This window comes from Haliaeetus albicilla, chromosome 13, assembly GCF_947461875.1.
Source record: "Haliaeetus albicilla chromosome 13, bHalAlb1.1, whole genome shotgun sequence".
Classification (NCBI taxonomy): Eukaryota; Metazoa; Chordata; class Aves; order Accipitriformes; family Accipitridae; genus Haliaeetus; species Haliaeetus albicilla.
In genome coordinates, this window is record NC_091495.1 from 42,503,307 (window position 1) to 42,522,165 (window position 18,859).

At 44.5% G+C, this 18,859-nt stretch overlaps 1 protein-coding gene across 2 annotated transcripts in view; it reads right to left on the minus strand.

Annotated features, from left to right (window-relative positions):
• Positions 1-1,433: 1,433 nt before the first annotated feature.
• GFPT1 (glutamine--fructose-6-phosphate transaminase 1) overlaps positions 1,434-18,859 on the minus strand; it is a 44,571-nt gene continuing 27,145 nt past the window's right edge. Inside the window, exons 14-19 of one of the 2 annotated variants that reach the window (XM_069801188.1) lie at positions 17,639-17,796; positions 15,570-15,684; positions 15,152-15,279; positions 14,263-14,430; positions 13,790-13,951; positions 1,434-1,840 (exon numbers count right to left, since the gene is read on the minus strand). In XM_069801188.1, the coding sequence (XP_069657289.1) occupies positions 1,811-1,840; positions 13,790-13,951; positions 14,263-14,430; positions 15,152-15,279; positions 15,570-15,684; positions 17,639-17,796 (761 nt within the window). In that variant the 3' untranslated portion in view covers positions 1,434-1,810. Of the gene's footprint in view, positions 1,841-8,834; positions 13,156-13,789; positions 13,952-14,262; positions 14,431-15,151; positions 15,280-15,569; positions 15,685-17,638; positions 17,797-18,859 lie in introns of those variants that run through there. The other variant, XM_069801187.1, reaches the window with a different exon arrangement.

Below are 18,859 nucleotides of genomic sequence, written 5' to 3' on the forward strand. Positions count from 1 at the left end.
ATTTTAGGTGGTTTTTTTTTTTTTTCCACATTCTAGGTCATATTGACTGAATTGGGATAAGGACTGATTTATAACTTAAACGGACCATGTGCCAGGGGTTTTCCATACTCTCCAGAGCACTGGTGTTGCTGGACTTCATGTAGCTGAGCATGATGGGGGACTGATAGGCAGGCTGTGCGCTCCGTGCTTTGGTGCCCCGAGGAAAATGGGGACCCTGGTAAACCTCCTGTCAGCAGATTGCAAGTGCTTTGGGGGTGGTGGCAGGTCCTGTGTAGGTGTGTGGACAGACTTGGGCACAACCGTGCCACCCACCTCTCTCTCATGGCATTATCACAGGTCTGTTAAAGCTTTGGTGCCTAGAGGTGTGTGACTGAGCATCTTGGGTTGTGTTTAAAAATAGCAAAGCTTGATCTTTTGCTCCAAAAAGCTGCGAGCAGAGGGAGGCAAATGAAGGCTCCCAAACTTACTGCCTTCGAAATCTTGTAGTTGTATAAGCCAGCCTTAACTATTGCCTTGTATCACACCAGCCTCCTTCACTTCCTTGCCAAGATCTGTGTTATCAAAGCTCAAAGCACTTTGCAAGAGAGTATCAGTCCTGAACAGCACCCGTGTGAACACTGCACGTGCAAAATGCTGGTGATTGTCACAGCTAAATAGTCTGGGTGAATCCTGGTTGTTTCTGGGATAGTAACTACCAGATAGTGATGATCTCTGACCTGTGACCAGGGACCAAGTGGGATCTGGGTTTATTCAGGCTGGCTTGGTCCTTGATATCTTCAGGAATTCATAATCCGCTAGGTTTATAGCAGTGGGAGCTTTATGCCTCTGCAAGTCAGACCCCTCGCCTCTTCTTAGCTGTGTCCTCAGCCTGTCTGTGACGATGGTCACTGTAGGCAATGTTCCCCACTGGGCCAAGAGGCATTTCTTGACATCCCAGCCCCACAATGTTAACACCAAGCTACCACTCCTCTGTGTTTCAGACTGCTTTTGTAGTTTTCTAATCTAATCATATGGAAGGCGATGGTTTTTCTCCACTCCTGGGAGCTTGCCATAGACATTTCAGCAGGGTTTTGGGTCAGGGGTTTTTTTGGCTAGCTGTTCCCATCTGCATGGGACTGGTGGGTTGTACAAAGCGAGGTGCAGGACTATCCAGCGAGGCTCTTGACAAAACCATCACAAGGTCTAAAGGTCCAACCTTCACGTGCTGTCTGTATAAGACGCATCGTCACCATGCTAGCATGCAGGCTAGAAATTCAAGTCAAAGCAACGTAGGCTTAAGCCATCAAAACTGTCATTGAACAAGGAAAGAAGGGGGAGCAGGGGGGAGTCATGAACTTGGTGTTGTTTCTTGGGCTGCAGAAGCCAAGAAGGGAGGAAACCATCCAAGAAAAGACAAACTGGCATCTCTAAAGCAGAACGCTCTGATTTTGGCATTTGCTTTAAAAATCAAGACATCTTTGGAGACTTTTATTGTTTAAAACCTAAAAACAAGGCAAGAACTGCAGTGCAAAATGCAACCAGCAAGTAATCTGTGACTGTCTGTCACTTATCTAGGGGTTTTTTTTTATGCCTTAATCAGTGCAAAACACTCAAATCTGGGGCTGCCAGCCTGTGCTGCACAGAGCAGATGGGACCTGACTGATGCTCGTCGCTGCCACGGAGGGCCCTCAGGTGTGGGCAGAGAAGGTGGCAGCCCAGGCACGTTGTTTTGGCTGCTGGCAGCTCACCCCTCTCGCTCCTTCTCCTCGAGGCTCTCGGACAGCTGCATGGAAGGCGAGTTGCTCACACAACGGCGAAGCGGCAATGGCGTTCAATCTCTGGAGGCGGCAATGCGGTCCACCTGCAAAAAGGACAGGCAGCCATAAAAAGGACATCCCTTTGAGCAGGGAGGTGCGGCCGTGCTTTGACACCAGCTGTGCTGATCTGGCACCCAGAAACGGGGGCACTGCTGTGGACAGCCGGTGGCTCAGCCCAGTCAACCACAGGAAAAGTAGCATGGGGTTTGAAAAACCCTGGAGATAAGGGTATCTGCTTTCTGTGGTGTTAATTCTGGGCTTAAACAAAGGAGGACTTTGTGCGTGCAGGATAACAATCCAGACAATGGGATTACTCACTGTAACTGAGATACTACAGGAAAAATTCAGCATGATGGGGGGGTTAATCCTTGCTCTCCAGGGACACGTGATGTAGCATATCTCCGCTGCTTTTTCTTGCCTATCTGTTAATGACTACGGAGACTAGTGCTACCTCCTCTGCACTGTTGGGACCATGGTGGGAGCTTGCAAATAGCTGTGCAGCCCTAGGGGGGAGTCAGGTGTTTGTGAATTGGAGATTGTATTTTTGGGACACTGAGATACAGTTACTGTTGAAACATGCTGGGCAGGCTGGAAACCGGGTCATTTGCTCCAAGTCCAGCACTGAAACTGGCCTGGTCTTGGCTGCTGTTTCTCTGAGAAACAACTTTGCAGTGCACCTCTGGTAGAGCTGTGGCTCTGAAGGGACCAAGAGTCTGGGGCATGAACTCCCAAACTCATTTGGGGGAACGCAGATGTCGACAGCGTAATTAGCAGTGTCAGCTACAGGCTCTGTGCCAGGTTGGGTGCTGCTTTGAAACTACCTGGGGGTCACGCTGGACCCCTCGCTTTGGGCTTTTCTACCTGTTTTCATTCTGGGAAGCAGCATCCACCCAGGCTACGTGGTCTTAGGAGCAGCTGTAGTTCTTCCTCTATTTTTTCCAGCTATAGAATAATGGCAGATATTTTCCTTTGGAACGGGACTTTATATAGTGCTTTCCATAGTCACTGAAACAAGCAGAAAATGTCAAAGAACACAGCATTCCCAGGCTGGTGAGCCCTTGTCCCAGCTGAACGTTTCCCTGCTTGTTCCTACTGATGAGAAAAGTGTTTCCTAGCTGAAGTTTCCACGGTGTTAAAGCCCACGTCTTGCTGCAGCTCTCTTTTTTCCTATGCTAATAGCAACCACCCACATCTACTCAAGAACAGTTTTTCTCGGAGCTGTGACCAGTGTACCTCCAGTTATCCACAACCCCCTGGCTGCTGGCCTGCTACAAACCAGCTGGTTGCATGCAGCTGGTGCATTAAATTGAAGACAGCTACAAATAAATTACTTGCTTTATTGCTTTTCCATGTAGGCATTGGCCACAATGCCACTTGGACACGTGGTAACCCAAATGGGAGGGGTAAAGTGTTGAGATACAGAATGCTTCTGAGAGAGATGAGACAGATTTTAAGCTGCAATGGATTTAGGAGCAGGTTTGAGCTCTTGCTTTGTCTCGCCTGCTGACCAGGAGCCATGCCTTCCTTTCAGTGGCACCTTACACTGCACAAAGTGGCATCTAGTGACTGAACAACAACCTTCAAATCTAGATTAGGAGGGGAAAGGACAGGTGTCCTTTTCTGGATCCAGCAGTGCTGGGAGGAGAGACGATTGCCCCCAGGCCTCTGCCTCCTTCCCCCTTGAGGGGGTACAGTCCTCCGGCTTCACCATGGTGAGACGCAGCCTGCAGGCACTCCCTAAACCCATTCCTGCCCTCTCTCAGCTAGGCTAGCAAAGCCCAGGATGAAGCTTGGGACTGTGACAAGCCCTTGTTCCTGGCTGGCAGTGCCTGGAGGGGGATGAGGGGCAGATGGCTTCAGTCCCTGCTGATCCCTACCCCAACTCTTGTGTCCAGCAGCAAAAATTCCTTCCTAATCCCAGCTGCTCTGCTTGTAAGCAGGTGCCTTTCTGGGTTAGCTCATGTCAGCCTCAAGACCCACTTGGCCCCTGACTTACTTGGATGCGGTCCTGCAGGGACAGTCCTCGAAGCAATTAATTCATCCTACATTTTGAGCCCTGTCATGAGCCCTTCCTGAAGGCCATCTGCCAGTTATGCTAAGGGAGGTGATGTGGCTGTTCTGTAGGCTCCAGCCTGACCTGTAGAGAGGAAGGGGATGAGGACTACCGTTTTCCTTTAGCAACAGGATCAGCGAGGGTGTAATACACATTCACCAGGTCACAGAAACCTGTGACTCCTCACGGTGTGGCTCTGTGGGAGTTTTTCCTGTGTGCGTAATTCCCAGCTTTGTGCAACTCTGAAATGCCCCCTAAATTCCAACTGGCAATGGCTGGCGGCACAGGCTGGATGTTACATTACCAGGGAGGTCACCCTCTGAATATGAACGTCCTGTCCTGGCATGGGGCATGTGTGTCTTGAGTTTTCCCAAGGAGGACCAGTTGGGACTGTTTGGTTAGAAGAGAATTTTAATTTTCAGCAGTGTTTCTGGCTGGGCTTGGAAAAGCATGTCTTCTGGAGGATAGGAGATGCTGCAAAAAATGCAAGAAGGAATGTAAATCCCTGCCACAGTTTACAGCAGAGCGGTCCAGCTGGTGACTACAGGGGCCATTCAGTCTGTTCTGGTAGTGCTCTTGCACCGGTCTCGTGGTGGGGCTGCAGGTGCTGGAGAGGATGTTTTGTAGCTCAAGCTGGGTTTTCCCAGTGCAGGTGTGCCAGTAGCCATATGCTGATAGCCCCGAAGGGTGGTTTTGGTTATGAAACCAACTTCCAGGCACGTCCTCAGGGTTTGCCAATGCGACACGAGTCATCCTGTGCGGGCAGGCAGTGTCTTGCCCAGTATTGGGTGCTAGAAGGCACCTGCTTGTGAGCTTGAGGAAGGCTTGTTCAAGTGGCAACTGCCATCAGAAGGGAGGAGAGGCAGTGTCTCCTTCCTAGCGATGACTCACTGGTGCGTGTGGTACCACCAAAGTGGAGAGGCTGCTGGCGTGTGCCATCCTCTGCAGCACTCTTGTGTCCCATGCCCTGCTCTGCTGGGGATGCAGAGATCTGTCGAGGCAGGGCTGGCACGTCTGCTGCCAGCCTGCACCGGCCGGGAGGTTCCCACACATCCCCTGCCCCTCAACACGTGCTCTCATCTAGCGCAGTTTAATTCTGGGCAGAGACAGAAATGAGAGGAGTGGGGAGGTTTTGCCTGCATCCTGTGCAGGTTTGCTGATTGTTCCGCTTAGCAGGAGCTAAGCATCACTTCAGTACAGCCAAGGTGCGGGGTTTGTCTGTGCAGAGTAATTTGATGCTTAATAAGGTCTTTGGGTGCCCTCCTACCGCTCAGACTGAGCTGGCTGGGCCCGCCATGCTGCCGCCTGTCCTGCACATGGTCTGAATGTATCTCCCGATGCACAGGAGCCCTTGGGAGCCTAATTGGCTCTTAGCTCTGAGCTGTGGTGGTATTGTGAGTGTCTCCAGTGCGTCTGGGCTCACCGCCGCTTTTAGGATCCTGTGTTAAAGTAATGCTGCTACTCGCTGTCCAGACACAGGCTAGCAGTTTGTTTGTTTAAACTTGTTTCCATAGGAATTTGTAAGGACCATGGGAACATATTTTATTTGACCTAAACAATAAAGAATGAGACTGAGGAGGGGGGAAGGAGTCCCGTCATGTTTGATTTGTGGGTTTGATTTTCTTCTTAGGCTGGGTAACCTCTTCAGCACTGAATGGACCATCTTGGCAAGTCGGCTTGCTTTTTTTCTTCTCCTTTGTTTTTTCAAATGCCTGCGATATATTCCAATCAGCTGATAAATGCATAGAAATAGGCCAGAAATAGCCTCTTTTTAAGCACACAGGCAGCTTTTGGGTCAGCTTGCAGTAGGTCAGAAACACTGCTTTCACGCCTGAGCTGGCGCTGAAGAAGCCAGATTGTCCAAGTGTGAGCATGGGCTGTGCCTCCAATAGTAGTGAATGATCTCGGCCCTCTGCAGTCTCTCTCTCTCTATGCGTTTGACTGTGCCACTAAAGCAGTACCTAAGGATTTACTTTCTCGCTGCTTTGGAAAAGGACAGCGATGGTCTCCTATCTGATAAATGAAATGCATAAGGCCACGCAGAGCAATGTGGGCTCCTGGCATGCTGTTAGTCCTCTGATGGGAAGTTCAGGCGGCCTCAGGGGCAGCGTGGGCAGAGACTGCACAGGGAGTTGTAGCAGAGATGGGAGATGAAGCTGAGCTGTTGCAGCGTGTTGCTTGTTGGACCTTCCAAGCTGTAGGAGCTGGAAACGTGGCGAGCCACAAATAGCAGCAAGGAGATGCTGGAAGAGCAGCCCAGCAAAGAGGGTGTGTGGGCAAGGGGGAAGGCAACTACTCAACAGTGGAACTGGCCAGGATGCTCCCCTGAGATGAAGTTCCATCCCCATACAGAGTTTTTTAAAGTTTCCCAGGAAGTCCTGTCAGCTGTGACTAAAGCTAAGGCCCTTAAATCCTCCTTATTAGTGCTCTGAATGCCAAGAGTGTTGCTATGGCACTGCAGGGTGATGCTGTGGGGCTGGCGAAACCACCAGGAGCTCAGGACCCACAAGCTCAACAGTTCGGGCTGTCCACTTGGTAACGGTGTGCTGCCCTGAATGCTTTGTGCTCTCTGCTGCTGGTCTGTGTACAAAGCAGGGGTAGTTCGTTCACTCTGTCCTCATGCCATTGTGATGAGTGTGTCTGTCTTCTAATTTTTTCCCCCTAAGAAAGCAAATAGCTTTTACTTCTTTCTGAGCTGGTGTAAAGAATGGTTGCTTTTCTCAAACTAAGAAGTGCAGTCTGTAAGCACCAGCCTGCCCTGGGCAGAGGATCAGGCTAATGCATAAGAATGGCTCCGCTGCTAGTCAGTGTTTCTGTGAAACAGCACCCTGGTAACCGGGAGTCAATTTCACAGGCAAAACACCCCCTCCTCGTTCTGCAGACATCCAGCAAAAATGTTGCTGTGTACCGTTTTCTTTCCAAACTTGTTAAGTGTCTAAAGGGGCTCTGCGGCAGGAATTCCTCATAGCATACCTATGGACTGTTGCTTCCCTATTGAGCATCTTACAGTGACCTGAGAACTGGCTTTTTTTGTGGGGGCAGGTGGCATTTCTCTGATCCCAGGTGCCACATGGGTGTTTTCTGTGCAAGCAGTTATTGTACAGGTCTACAGGTGTGAAAAACAGTTTAACAGAGAGCAAGAGAAGAATAAGGTGTTGAATAAACACTGTTCCCAGGGTGTTGGCTACACACAGTACTCCTGCAAGCAAGAGTGAGCACTGTTTTAGAGCAGAATAGGTAAATATAGGTAAATTAAAGAAATTTGCATGAATGCATATAGTCACCAGCTTGAGGCTTAGCACTGAAGCTGTGCTGAAGGCCAACATGCTGTGGGAGCATGTGAAGGGTAAATGTCAGGAAGCAGGTTGCCCTAGAGGGGCCTAGGAGCGCTTTGGAGCAGGCAATCCATTATGATTTATTCAAACCAAATGCTTATGCTCTTCTGTAAATCTCACTTAGCTTCTGGGAGCTTATTTATTTTCAAATACCATATTGTATAAAACGAACTCTATGTGGTATTGAAGAGTTTCTGTGCAAAGGGCCTGCAGGTCCTTTGCCCATTGTCTTACTGCTTTCAGCTACATCAGGATTTAAGGAAATGGCTTTCTTGCAACCACAGCTCAGGACCAACTTGCTAAGGACACTGGATGTGTCCCTTTGCATGTCTTCTCACTGCCATTTTTATTAGCTTCAATTAAATGCGCTGTATAATGTGTGTGCTTAGATGGCCTGGATGGAGAAATGAGCAAATGAGAACCCTGTCTTCTAGTTACCTGTTAAGCATACAGCTCCCTTTCTCTTCAGAGTATAGTACTTGGAATGTATTAAAGAAATGGGGGTGCCCTGTCCCCTCCCCAGTGTGACTGGAAATGCAGCCGGCCCCGGACAGCAGCTGATGAGAATCTCAACTCTCTGCTTTGCGGTGCATAGCCTGAGAACGAGTGCCTTGCGCTAAATGAGGGACTGAGGGTGGTGCAGCAGCCCTGGAGTCACTTTGGGAAGATTCTGCACACAGCCAACTTTCCATGCAATATTCCCTGCTCCTTTAGTGTCCTGAGCAGATGTGACCTACAGCTATGACATGAAAGCCTAAAGCTTTGAGCTGTTTGACCTGTTTTTGTTTATCACTGTAATACAAGCTAAATCTGCTGTTTATTTTTGCAGATCAGAGCAAGCAAAAGTGGACAGTCTTGCTCCCAACACCTGCATAGGCACTGACTTTTATTGTGATACTAAGGACATATGTGCATTGTTTCAAGGCAATAAGCCTTAAAAGTAGCCTTGTGCCCTTTTAATAGTGGTACTTGTATAGGAGAGGTATTTGTGAGAACAGCAGCTCCAAGCTGCTCACGTTATCTAGGAAAATAAATGATCATGTTTGATATGCTTCCCCTGGGGAGGTGAAGGTCCCTGAGGAAATTAATCCATGAACAGCTCTGACTGGAGGAGGGGTGGAATTTCAGAGAGGCTTTTGTCATTGTGGGGTTTGCTTCTAGAGTTATCCAGGCATTTTTTAGACATGAACAATCTCTTAAGCCCCCAGCTGTTGTCTTACAAGAATATGCACTTAATTGTACTATCTCAGCATCTGTGTCATAGTCCTCCACTGCTGGCTTTGCAAAGCAGCCTGTCTGTATGTTACCCAAATGGGATTCTTACAAAAGAAAGTGTAACTAGTATTCGCTAAGCATGGGTTGCGTATGGGCGACGCTGACAGAAAAGGAGTAGTTAAATGAGAATTAAGGTACAGAAGGTAATACCGACTGTTCTGCCTTAGGGGTATTTTATGGGCTTTCTTCTTTGTTCATGGCAAGATCATGGTTAGGAAAGGGCAGTTAGAATATATTCTATCTCAGACATGAAAAAAAGCCTGGCCGGTTAGGAGAGAGGTGAGTTAAGCCCTGTGTTTTTCTGCTTTGTACATATTGCCCTTAACTTTCATAGGGGTTACCTATTCTTGAATGGATTTAACTGAAGACCAGTAATTCCGTTTGTTTAATGTAGGGCACTTGATTTTATTCAAAGGGTGAGATACAAAAAAATAAGCAAAAAGACAAAACCCAAATTATAAAACACTACAGACAGAAGTGAGACGTCTTCTGCGTACAGCACACAACAGGAAACAAGATACAGACTGGTCCCCACAAACCAAGCCAGCTGGATATGTACAAGCAGAGGCAAATAGATTTAGAAGGGAAGAAATGGTGGTATTTGCCACTTCAAATGTCTATTTACATAAACTGAATTGAAGGCAAATAAAATAGTTTTCTTTCCTTTTATTCAAACCAAATACTTCTTTGTTTCTTCTTCTTCCTGTTTCTGATGCGGAGGAGGGACTCCATGCTTTGAGGCAAGTTTGGTACATTCAGGTAGGATCTAAAATTAGCCACAGCTAAACACTGATGTGCTACTTCAAGTGCTGAACTTCAGTCCCTCCCTCCATCTGACATGCTGCTGCCAGGCACCTACTTGTGGCGTTAAGGACTACTAGTGACGGCTAGAGAGGAGAAAAGCCTAATTTTGCACTAATGCGTTGGTCTTCTTTATGCCTTTACACATTTCAATCTGCAGCTTAACCAAACCTAGCGTGTCTAGGCTAGTCTTAAGGCTCCTAACTGAGCATGATTACCTGTCCTGTCATGTCTATGAGCTCTCTCCCACTTGACTTGGAAATGGTCTGTGTGAAGCCTTCAGCTCTTTCAGTACAGAGGGGTTGAGACTTCACAAATACAGGTGTCAAGGTAGCTTTCTGGCTCGAAGGGCATCCCCACATCAATGGTACGCAATTACCTTCCAGTCAGTAAGACCACGCTAAAAAGGATATGGCATCTGCCATGTCATTGTTGCACCTTACGCATGGACATGGCTACCCAAATACTGGTTTGGCTTCTTTATAAGAATATGCATGCAGACAGTACTTACTCATGTGACAAATTCAGGAATGAACTGTCTATAGCCTTTCTTCAATAGAGCTAGGAGGGAAAACCTTTCTGACAGAAGTATATTCCAAGTACAACTTGATTTCCTATTGTGTGTGGAATAACCTTACTAGCGGTGTGGAATTTGTCTGAGTTCTGTTGGGCAGAAATATGTGCTGAGCCTGAAGTTCTCCGGTCTTTGGTCATTAAAAAACCCTAAGACCTATGGGCGTGTGCTTCCCTTTAAGCCTCTGTAGACATAGATGAGGAAAACATTACTGAAACCAAAATAAATTCTGACAAAAGTACGCAGTAATAGGAAGCTGCTATTCCAAACGGCAAAGGCCTTTATCTGCATTTACCTGTGGCTCAATTTTAGTGACAGGGCTACTGAATTTTTAAACACCTCAATTAGGAAGGAGGGAATTTTACTGGCTCAGTAAGCAAAACATTCATTTTGGAGAGCAGAAGACTGACTGGCTGTTAATAAATATCACAAGACATTCTAAAAGTTTTCTAAGGAAAAGAGAAACATCATCTGTTCATCAAAATGCAACACATCTAGACAAAATGAGGTAAGGAAAGCTAAGAAGAGTCCTTTATACATTCTCACTTCACACAGGCATGGCAATTAACAACGAGATGCTTAACGGATTCCCTACCATGCTCATCAGAGAAATTCTTCATAGCAAGTGTGCTCCACAGCATTCTTTGATATTAAGCATTACAACATCCGACAGCCTAGTTGCAAGTAGCGACTAAACCTCTGTTTTGGCAGGCAGTTTTGTACGCTTCAGGCAGTTTGCTGGCAACTTGCAGAATGCAGGGGGTGAATGCTACCTTTACTTCTGACAATGAAGAATCTGTCATGAGTTTTAATGCCTTAAATCACAAAGAACACGTATTTGTCTATCACAGCATAAAACCAAATAGCTCAGCAATATCTGTACAGTTACACCCAACATGAGAGTGTCAGACTTACATTTCTAACTTAGACTCCTGTTCTTTGGTCCTCTTTGTATACAAACTTACTTTCATAAATATTTAACAGCCTGCATTATCAAACTTTTACTGAATAGCAACTTGTATTTTAAGGAGGATGTCTACCATCCTGTTTGCTAGGAGACTGGGTAAGCTAGCGGACAATCATCTGTACAAGGCTAGATAAAAGCAATGCGTGCTGCTTCTGAGCGGAATAGGAGAAAAAGATCTTAAAATAATTCTCTGGCAGGGTTCTTTCACATGAGATCCCATGCTAAGGAGAACACAGGATGTGATACTGCAAGTCCTTATGTCGTTGTGCTGGGGGGAGGCACATGGGGGGGAAACCTGCCTTGGTTCGAGCCCTTCATGTGAAAGGTTTGCCCAGTTTCTCTTCTCTTAAGCAAGCTGAGTGGGAGGAAGAGGAAAAGAAACTGTCTTCAAATTGTTAGCGTTGAACACGCGTTGTTTTTTCCTTAAGGACAAGTATCATCTTCAAATGAAGCAGGGAAGTCTACTGGTCATGTTTAGGCAGAGGCACATAACTGTTATGAGTTAGTGCCTCATAAGCAAATGCTGTATAAATAAAATGCAGTATTTACTACTTTGTTCTTAAACAGACACTGGCAGCACAATGTGTTCCTAAATTAATAGTCTGAATACTATGTATTAATAAACGTACATATATTGGTTTTGAGAAGCTGTTTCCAAGCAGGCAGCATTTCCTTCTCATAATAAAACTAAGCCTTAAGCTGATAGGGAATTGAAGTTAAATAGTTACTGCGGTTTTATATGAAGTAGAATTGCTACAGACATAGCCTTTGGAAACACCTCGGTTTGAGCAGTCATCTTCCATTTTATGAGTCAGCCTGGATTGCTGCTGCTTAGCAATAGTCATCCTGTGCAAGGAGAACTAGGTTTTAAAGGGCAGTGGACAGTCCCCAAGCGCTGCATTTGCTAAAGCAATTCTTTGGGGGCACTAAGTGACCTGGAATATTTGCCAGCACTTGGCAAAAGCATTGCTTTACGCCTTGTAGCGGGTTTTTCTTTTTAAGGTGTGTGTGCAAAGCTAATTCAAAACCCATCAAGCTGGTAGGAAATTCACCTTTTTGCATTTGGAAATACATAGCTAACTGCCCTTTAATGACTTTGAGGAAGTCAGTGTTAAGTCTTGAAGGCGTATTTTCTCTGTAATTTCTGATTCTCTGCAAGCTTGTTATAAAACTATTACCAAAGTATGTATTTCTGTCGTGTCTATTAAGCCTTTTTTTATCCCCTCCAATTTTAAACCAGCTGAATTTGACAAAAGTCACATACGAACTGCTCCTAAATAAACCAGGGACTTTGGCTAACATAGTAAGCCTCAGAAAGGGAGCTTTAGTGCCATCTCTGCCAGAGAGATAAAAGGTAGAAACATTCTTCTACGCCTTCAGACTAGTAAGTGACCTGCATAAAGCTTAGGATGTGTTTATAGTGCCTCAGTGCTCAGTTCAAGGGGAAAAATCCTCAACACAGAAGACTTCTACTTGTTTAAAAAAAACCAAACCAACAGCAACAACAAAACACCAACACAAACTGAGCACTGTTCATATTCCTCTTTTCCCTCACTTTGGTAAGCATCTGTACTGAGTCAGCCACTGCTTCCATTTACACTCGAAGGCGTGAGTTCCACTGTCTTCATGGGCACAACTACAGGTATATGCTGGTGTTACACAGTGCGTTGTGGCCCACCGACTCTATGAGATTGTCACTTGCTAGGTATTTGGCATAGATAAAATCCTTCTGAAGCAACGTTATTTTCTTAAAACATTTACCATGTGCCTAAAATTTAGGAGGTTGTGACAGGTCAGTTGAATTCCCTTTTGTACATGAGGCAGAAATTGACCCCAGATGCTTGTTTACAGTTTTGTTCACTGTTAAAATATCTGCACAAGCATGACCAGTAACAGCTCTTGTTCCAGTTGTATATTCTGGTATCCTGCTTCGCTGCCTCAGAGCATGACAGGTAATTCATTCAATGGTTTCTCATCAACAATTGGAATGAGCCACACCGGATAAGAAACAACGACATTATCTTAAAGTAAAGTGGAGGGCCCCTTACCTAGAAGACTCAGTAATCTTTAAAGAAAACCATTTAAACATCTTTCGTGGAAGTCTATTGTTCAAAAAACCCCAAAGCTATTGACATAGCATGTGGAATCAATTTGACAATCACTAATGTAATGGAATTACGGTGATCTTATACACAAACAGTGATTTACCAAAATAAGATTTACCTAGGGGACTTTAAAATCAAGTTATTTTGGTACCAAAAAAAGTCTTTCATTTAATTCCCCTTTGCCCCTATGATTCAGATGATCTTTCACTCTACAGTTACGGACTTGGCCAGATTTCTTGGAAAATCAACCTGCAGAGAGGGAGGAGAAAGAACATGCTTGTGAGTATTTACACACTTTCTTTGTGTATAACTTTGTCATGTGTGGAACGTTTGTTCTGCGTTTAAAATTGAAAACGATTGAACATATTTTCTTGTTGATTTAGGACTATCTGTGCAAAAAAAGTCCATAAACCTCAATTGTTAACAACTCCACTGTCAGGAACTAAGGAGTTAGTCCCTTTAGTCTATGTTGTTACAGTGCTCAAATGATAAAAGGTCACTGTGATAAAAGGTAGAGGCCAGTGTCTGTATTAAGATCAAATACCTAACACAAACAGACTCCATTTTTCACATATTCTTCTGTGGATTGTTACCTTCCTTTCATATTCCTACCAGCCCTCCGGAAACTGTACGCTCATACCGGAAAACAGACACATGTCCAAACTCAAACTGCACAAGACTCAGCCAAGTGTACTAGACTGCCTTCAGGTTTTGTTCACGACAAGCTTCTGTAATTGCCAGGTTTACCATTTAACCTGGTCATTCCAGTAGCTCAAGCAATTATACAGACAACCCCTGCAGGCTTCCGACATCCCCCAAAGCATCTTTTCCAGATCTGTAGATAGCAAACACGAGTGCAGAAGGGAAGGAGTACTGTACTTACATCGTATCCTCTGAGAACTGCAAGATGGAAAGCCAGAAGCTGAAGGGGGATAACGCTCAGGATCCCCTGCAGACAGTCCACTGAATGGGGAACTTTGATTGTTCTCTTATTGTTCTTAATTGTCTCGATGTCTTCCTTATCACAAATCACGACAGGTCGCCCCTGCAACAAAGGGAAATGTTGAAGAAAAACAGGTCTGGAAGGTTCTTTTCCACTTCTGTTCAGAGCACCAGTGGCAAGAACTTTTTACTTAATTTAGAACAAAACAGCTTAACACCCCATGGGCATCCCTGTAGCATATTTTAAGGGATAGACAAACCACACTTGGCTTCTGCAAAACTGCTCTTGAGATGCCCAGAATATCTACTGAATTCATGTTTTAGGCAGTAACACTAAAGCAAATAGTTTGCACGCCCTGTAAACTGTTTTTATATTAAACCCAAACATTTCTGATGCACTTTGCAGGTACTTACCTGCCGCGCAATGACCTGCTGGAGAGCGTTCTGGCACTTGGCATACGTATGGTCTCTCATGATGATCATGATGACGGGCATGAGTTTGTCCACCAGCGCGAGAGGGCCGTGCTTCAGCTCACCTGCCAATATCCCTTCAGAGTGCATGTAGGTAATTTCTTTGATTTTCTAGATGGGGAAAAAAATCATTTGTAGAGATTTGGGCAAACTTGTAATTTTTCTTAACCACCTCCACTTTATTTGTAACTTTGTAATAACACGTTCTGGCTCTCCTCAGATCCAATAAGTTGACAAGCCAGCCTGAAAACCTAGATCAAAGTTGTGCATCTGGGCTGAGCTGCTTGCAGGCCATCAACACTTACAGTTCTAACACCAAACCTACCACAGGCCTTATGATTTACCATCAGCCAACATATCTATCATCACAGTCTTGAACTGGGCAGGCAAACGCAAAGAGGATGTGTTTGCACGTCAGTGGGTGACAGCACTTACAACACCAGGAATCTCCTCAAACGTAAAAACTGCAATATATGGTTCTAGAAAGTACATGCTCAGTTTTGGATGCTGAGCGTTCATGGAAATGCCACACCAACAGTTCAAAGAACTGATTTAATTAGGGTGCCCAGACTGTCACAGTAAAGCATTCCCAGTGTGAATGTGGAAAACACATCCTTTCAACCCACTATAACCTGTGACTTGGGTATCTTTAAGTGGCAGTCTCAGCAGTGTTAGGGTGAGTTTTAGCTATTTGAGCCAGTATGTCAGCCACCACACCATAGCTGTTAGCTGCTTTTAAAACAACTTGTAGCCATGCGTCGTTTCCTGTGCAGAAATCTGAAGCCCATAGCTAAGTGTGTTTGAACCAGCTTTAAATAAAGAAATCTCTTACCAAAGCTCCCTCAAGACATGTAGCGTAATGGTAGCCACGTCCCATGATGAGAACAGACTTCTGATGGTATAGCTCTGTGGCTAGCTTCTGGATCTCATCATCCATACTCAGCACTTCTTTAATTAAGTCTAGAAGGAAAGAGAATTCAGGTTGTGTGTGCTTATATGCTTGTGCCTCTCAAACTATACATACTGTTTATACTTCATATACACAGATAGCAGTAACTTGCATAAAAATTGGACTCAGTGTTTTAGTAGTCCAATTTAGTGGTCTGAAGACGTTCGAGAGAACGTGGTTGCAAAAGTTATTGCCAATAGCCACGTTGCATATATCTGATCCCCTTGGTCTTTCAAAGCAAAGTTCATCTGTGCTATTGAGTTTCGCTTGGTGAGATGCAATAAATGCAGCAGTTTCCTACCTGGCAGTCCCTTTAGACCACGCATGATTTCCTTGCGCCTTTCCTGCATAGAAATTCTGTCATCACACATCATCAGAGCAAACATCACCAGAGAGACAAACTGGCTGGTATAGGCCTAATAAGGGGGGAGGAGGGGGGGGAAGAGAGAGAAAACACATCATTACAACAGTAACCAAACAGCTGTCACCTACTACATAAAATCCTTAGACTAGTTATTGACTTTATTCTTAACATGATACTGAATGGCAGCTTTCATTCCAATTAAGTAGCAAAGATGAACATGAAATTCACAGGGCAAATCTCATTTGGGCAAATCTCATTTGAGCAAATCTCAAATGGAGGCATACGATGGCATGATCTCCTTATACTCCAAGAGATTAAGATACAACAAGCAAAATGGAGTATTTCTAAGATTCCATGGCGACTATTAAATCCTGTTTTGTGACCATACCTGTGTCCTTCTTTACTGCAAGTAAATGCTGAAAACACTGAAGACATGCAGATCTGTTAACTGGAGCTGTACAGTGGAAGCCCACCACTAACATCTGGCCATCACAAGTCAGCTAGCTGAAATTTTTCTGGACCACATTCAAGGAACACAAAGGCAGCCGAAAATGTAAGTGATTTCCCACTCCCCTTCTTTAAGAACAGAGTCTGAACTCTTCACCTTGGTAAGGTTCCATATTGTCTAAAAGACCATAGTGACTGCTATCACTGACTTTGCAGAAGAACAACTGCACAGGCAAGTGAAATTAGTGCTCAAGTCAGGGCAATTCTATTCACAAAAACATTTGAGGCACAGTATCAAGCAGCTATTGCAAAGTCTAGCCTCTGAAGTCCTTACAAGACAAACGTTATTAAATGGTCTGTGGTGCCAGCCTGGGATTGAAGTTGCTTAGAAATAAGATTAAGGTTCATAGTATTTCTGTCCCTCCCTAAACAACGATCAAACAAACTTTCATGTTGTCATATTGGAGGAGATTTATATAGCTCTGAAGGAATCTAGAAAAGCTTCAGTTATGCTGGCTAGCAGAGTCTGATATGGAACGCAATCTACTTTGTTTTGGTGCAGTTGACGGTTATGGAAGTAGAGAGCACTAAGCCGTTGCGCTAACAGTGCTTGGGTTGTTTATATTATGTTCTCAGAATGAAGTTCTGGGCAACCTTAGGGCAGAATCTTTTCAAGTTTGTATTTCATATATGCACAACTTTGGTAACTCCCCACATCACCAGAGAGAAAATGCCATTTTCAGTTATCTCCAAACTGTAATGTTGGCTACGTGAAAACAACCCAGGGACAAACAACTCGTTCAAGAGTTTCTTGTAAGAGACTCATGAATTTTCCATGATCAAATTCCCCAGTGAACTATTAAACTCAAATGTGGTTTTTGGCTGAATTTATGTAACAGATTGACATCATCTCGCCTCTAAATATAACTAAATCAAAGCAGATTTCACCATGCAGAAGCACTTCATCAAAATGAAATGCAGCAAAGCAAGTCATTTTATACTGTATCACATGTAGCCAGATGCATCAGCCACAGAGTAATTCTGTTAGGTGGGCATAAATACTGGTTTTCTGTAAAAGACCATTCCCCCACTTGCTGAAAGTATAGTTTTAATATCACACTTTCTTTAGTAAAGCAGTGCCATTAAGGGCAGTTATATGTGGTCAAAGTTTCCATAATCTTGTCTTTTCATTTCTTTTTTTATCTTTAGACCTTAGTTTCAGCTGAGTCTGCCCCTCAAGACAAATGATGGCAAAGAGGAGAGAATTCTTGTCTCTTGGGGAGTTCTTTCCTCCGAGACCCCTTTGCTTTCAATGTTTAATATTGCTTCCTTCATAATATTTTGTTTACAAAAAAAAGAAAAAAAAAAGCCCTTTGCACAATACAAGAAAAAGAAAATGAAGAGTGTTGCTGGGCACATGGTCATTAACTACACAACTGTCAATAGCAACTGGTAAAAAGGGAGCATTTAACAGAGGACCCATGATATAGCCAACACCTTCAGGAGAAATTTCAGTAACAATAATCATCATCAGTGAGGTCTATAAATTTATGACTTACCTTGGTACTGGCAACCCCAATCTCTGGTCCTGCATTGATATGGACCCCACAATCTGTCTCTCGTGATATAGAGCTGCCAACTGTGTTAGTTATTCCTACGGTTAAGGCTCCTCTCTCTTTGCAGTACCGAAGACCCATCAAAGTATCTGCTGTCTCACCTGAAAAAACAGGTATTGACAATGCTGCAGTTCAGTATCGGTTACTGCAGATGTAGAATTGCAGCGATTTCCCAAATAGAATCTCAAGAGGTTTGTATTTGCCTGCAAGTCAAAGGAGTTAGTAGTTATTCCATCCCCGGCACACTGTGGTTTAACCCTAGAACAAAGACTGTGAAATCCAGAAAACACAAAACCTAACAACAGTATTTGGTGTGAGGCAAAGTCAGTATTCTGCTATGGTTTAAAAAAGGCAGTTCAAGTGTGTCTTCTTTAACACAAACAACTTACTTTCTTCTCCTGGTTAATAAAAATTCACCTGGGGCAGAGCAGGGTGGGGGGAAAACATGTATTGGGGATATCTGGACATAACCCAGCTGAAGCATACAGTGGATGCAATGGCATTAAGTTACAGCTAGCCTTTGGAGTCCACCCACCACCTTACTGCCACTGAAACTCATGGAATTGTTTGGCTGATGGTGCTTACCAACAACACAAGAGCTTGCAAAATCTGTTATCAAAGATGTTATGTCTAAAACTAATGATCCCTGTTCAAAGTTGTTTGCTCTACGCAAACACAAGCTGGCTTAGATCAAGACTTCACTTAATGTTAAAAAACACTAGATATAAAGGAAGCAGAAAAAGTTGGTTTAAATGAATATGGCGGCAGGGAGGAAACCTTGCACTGAAGATCCCAGCAGTGCTGCTTGCCAGCTGAGCTGCAGAGATGGGACTAGAAATAGAAGCTACTGTGTATTCCATCTAGTGTTACCAGTTTGCTTTTGTCCTAAAAGGACATACCTCTTTTGAGTACTCCTGCACATGTAAGGTGACAAGAGAGAACAAAAACTCCCAAGGTTAGTTTGGTACACCTCTCCTGCAGTACACCAATGCATAAAAACTGCTCTGCATACTGCACTGCTTAAGGCAAGTTGTGTAGGGTGGGAATCTAAGGCTGGAAAAACAGATTTATGGGTGGGGGGAACTGGGGTTATTTGAGCTCAGTATTTACTTTGGTTTTGTATTGCCTGATAACCAAGCTCAGGTTCCAGGGAAATCTTTGTTA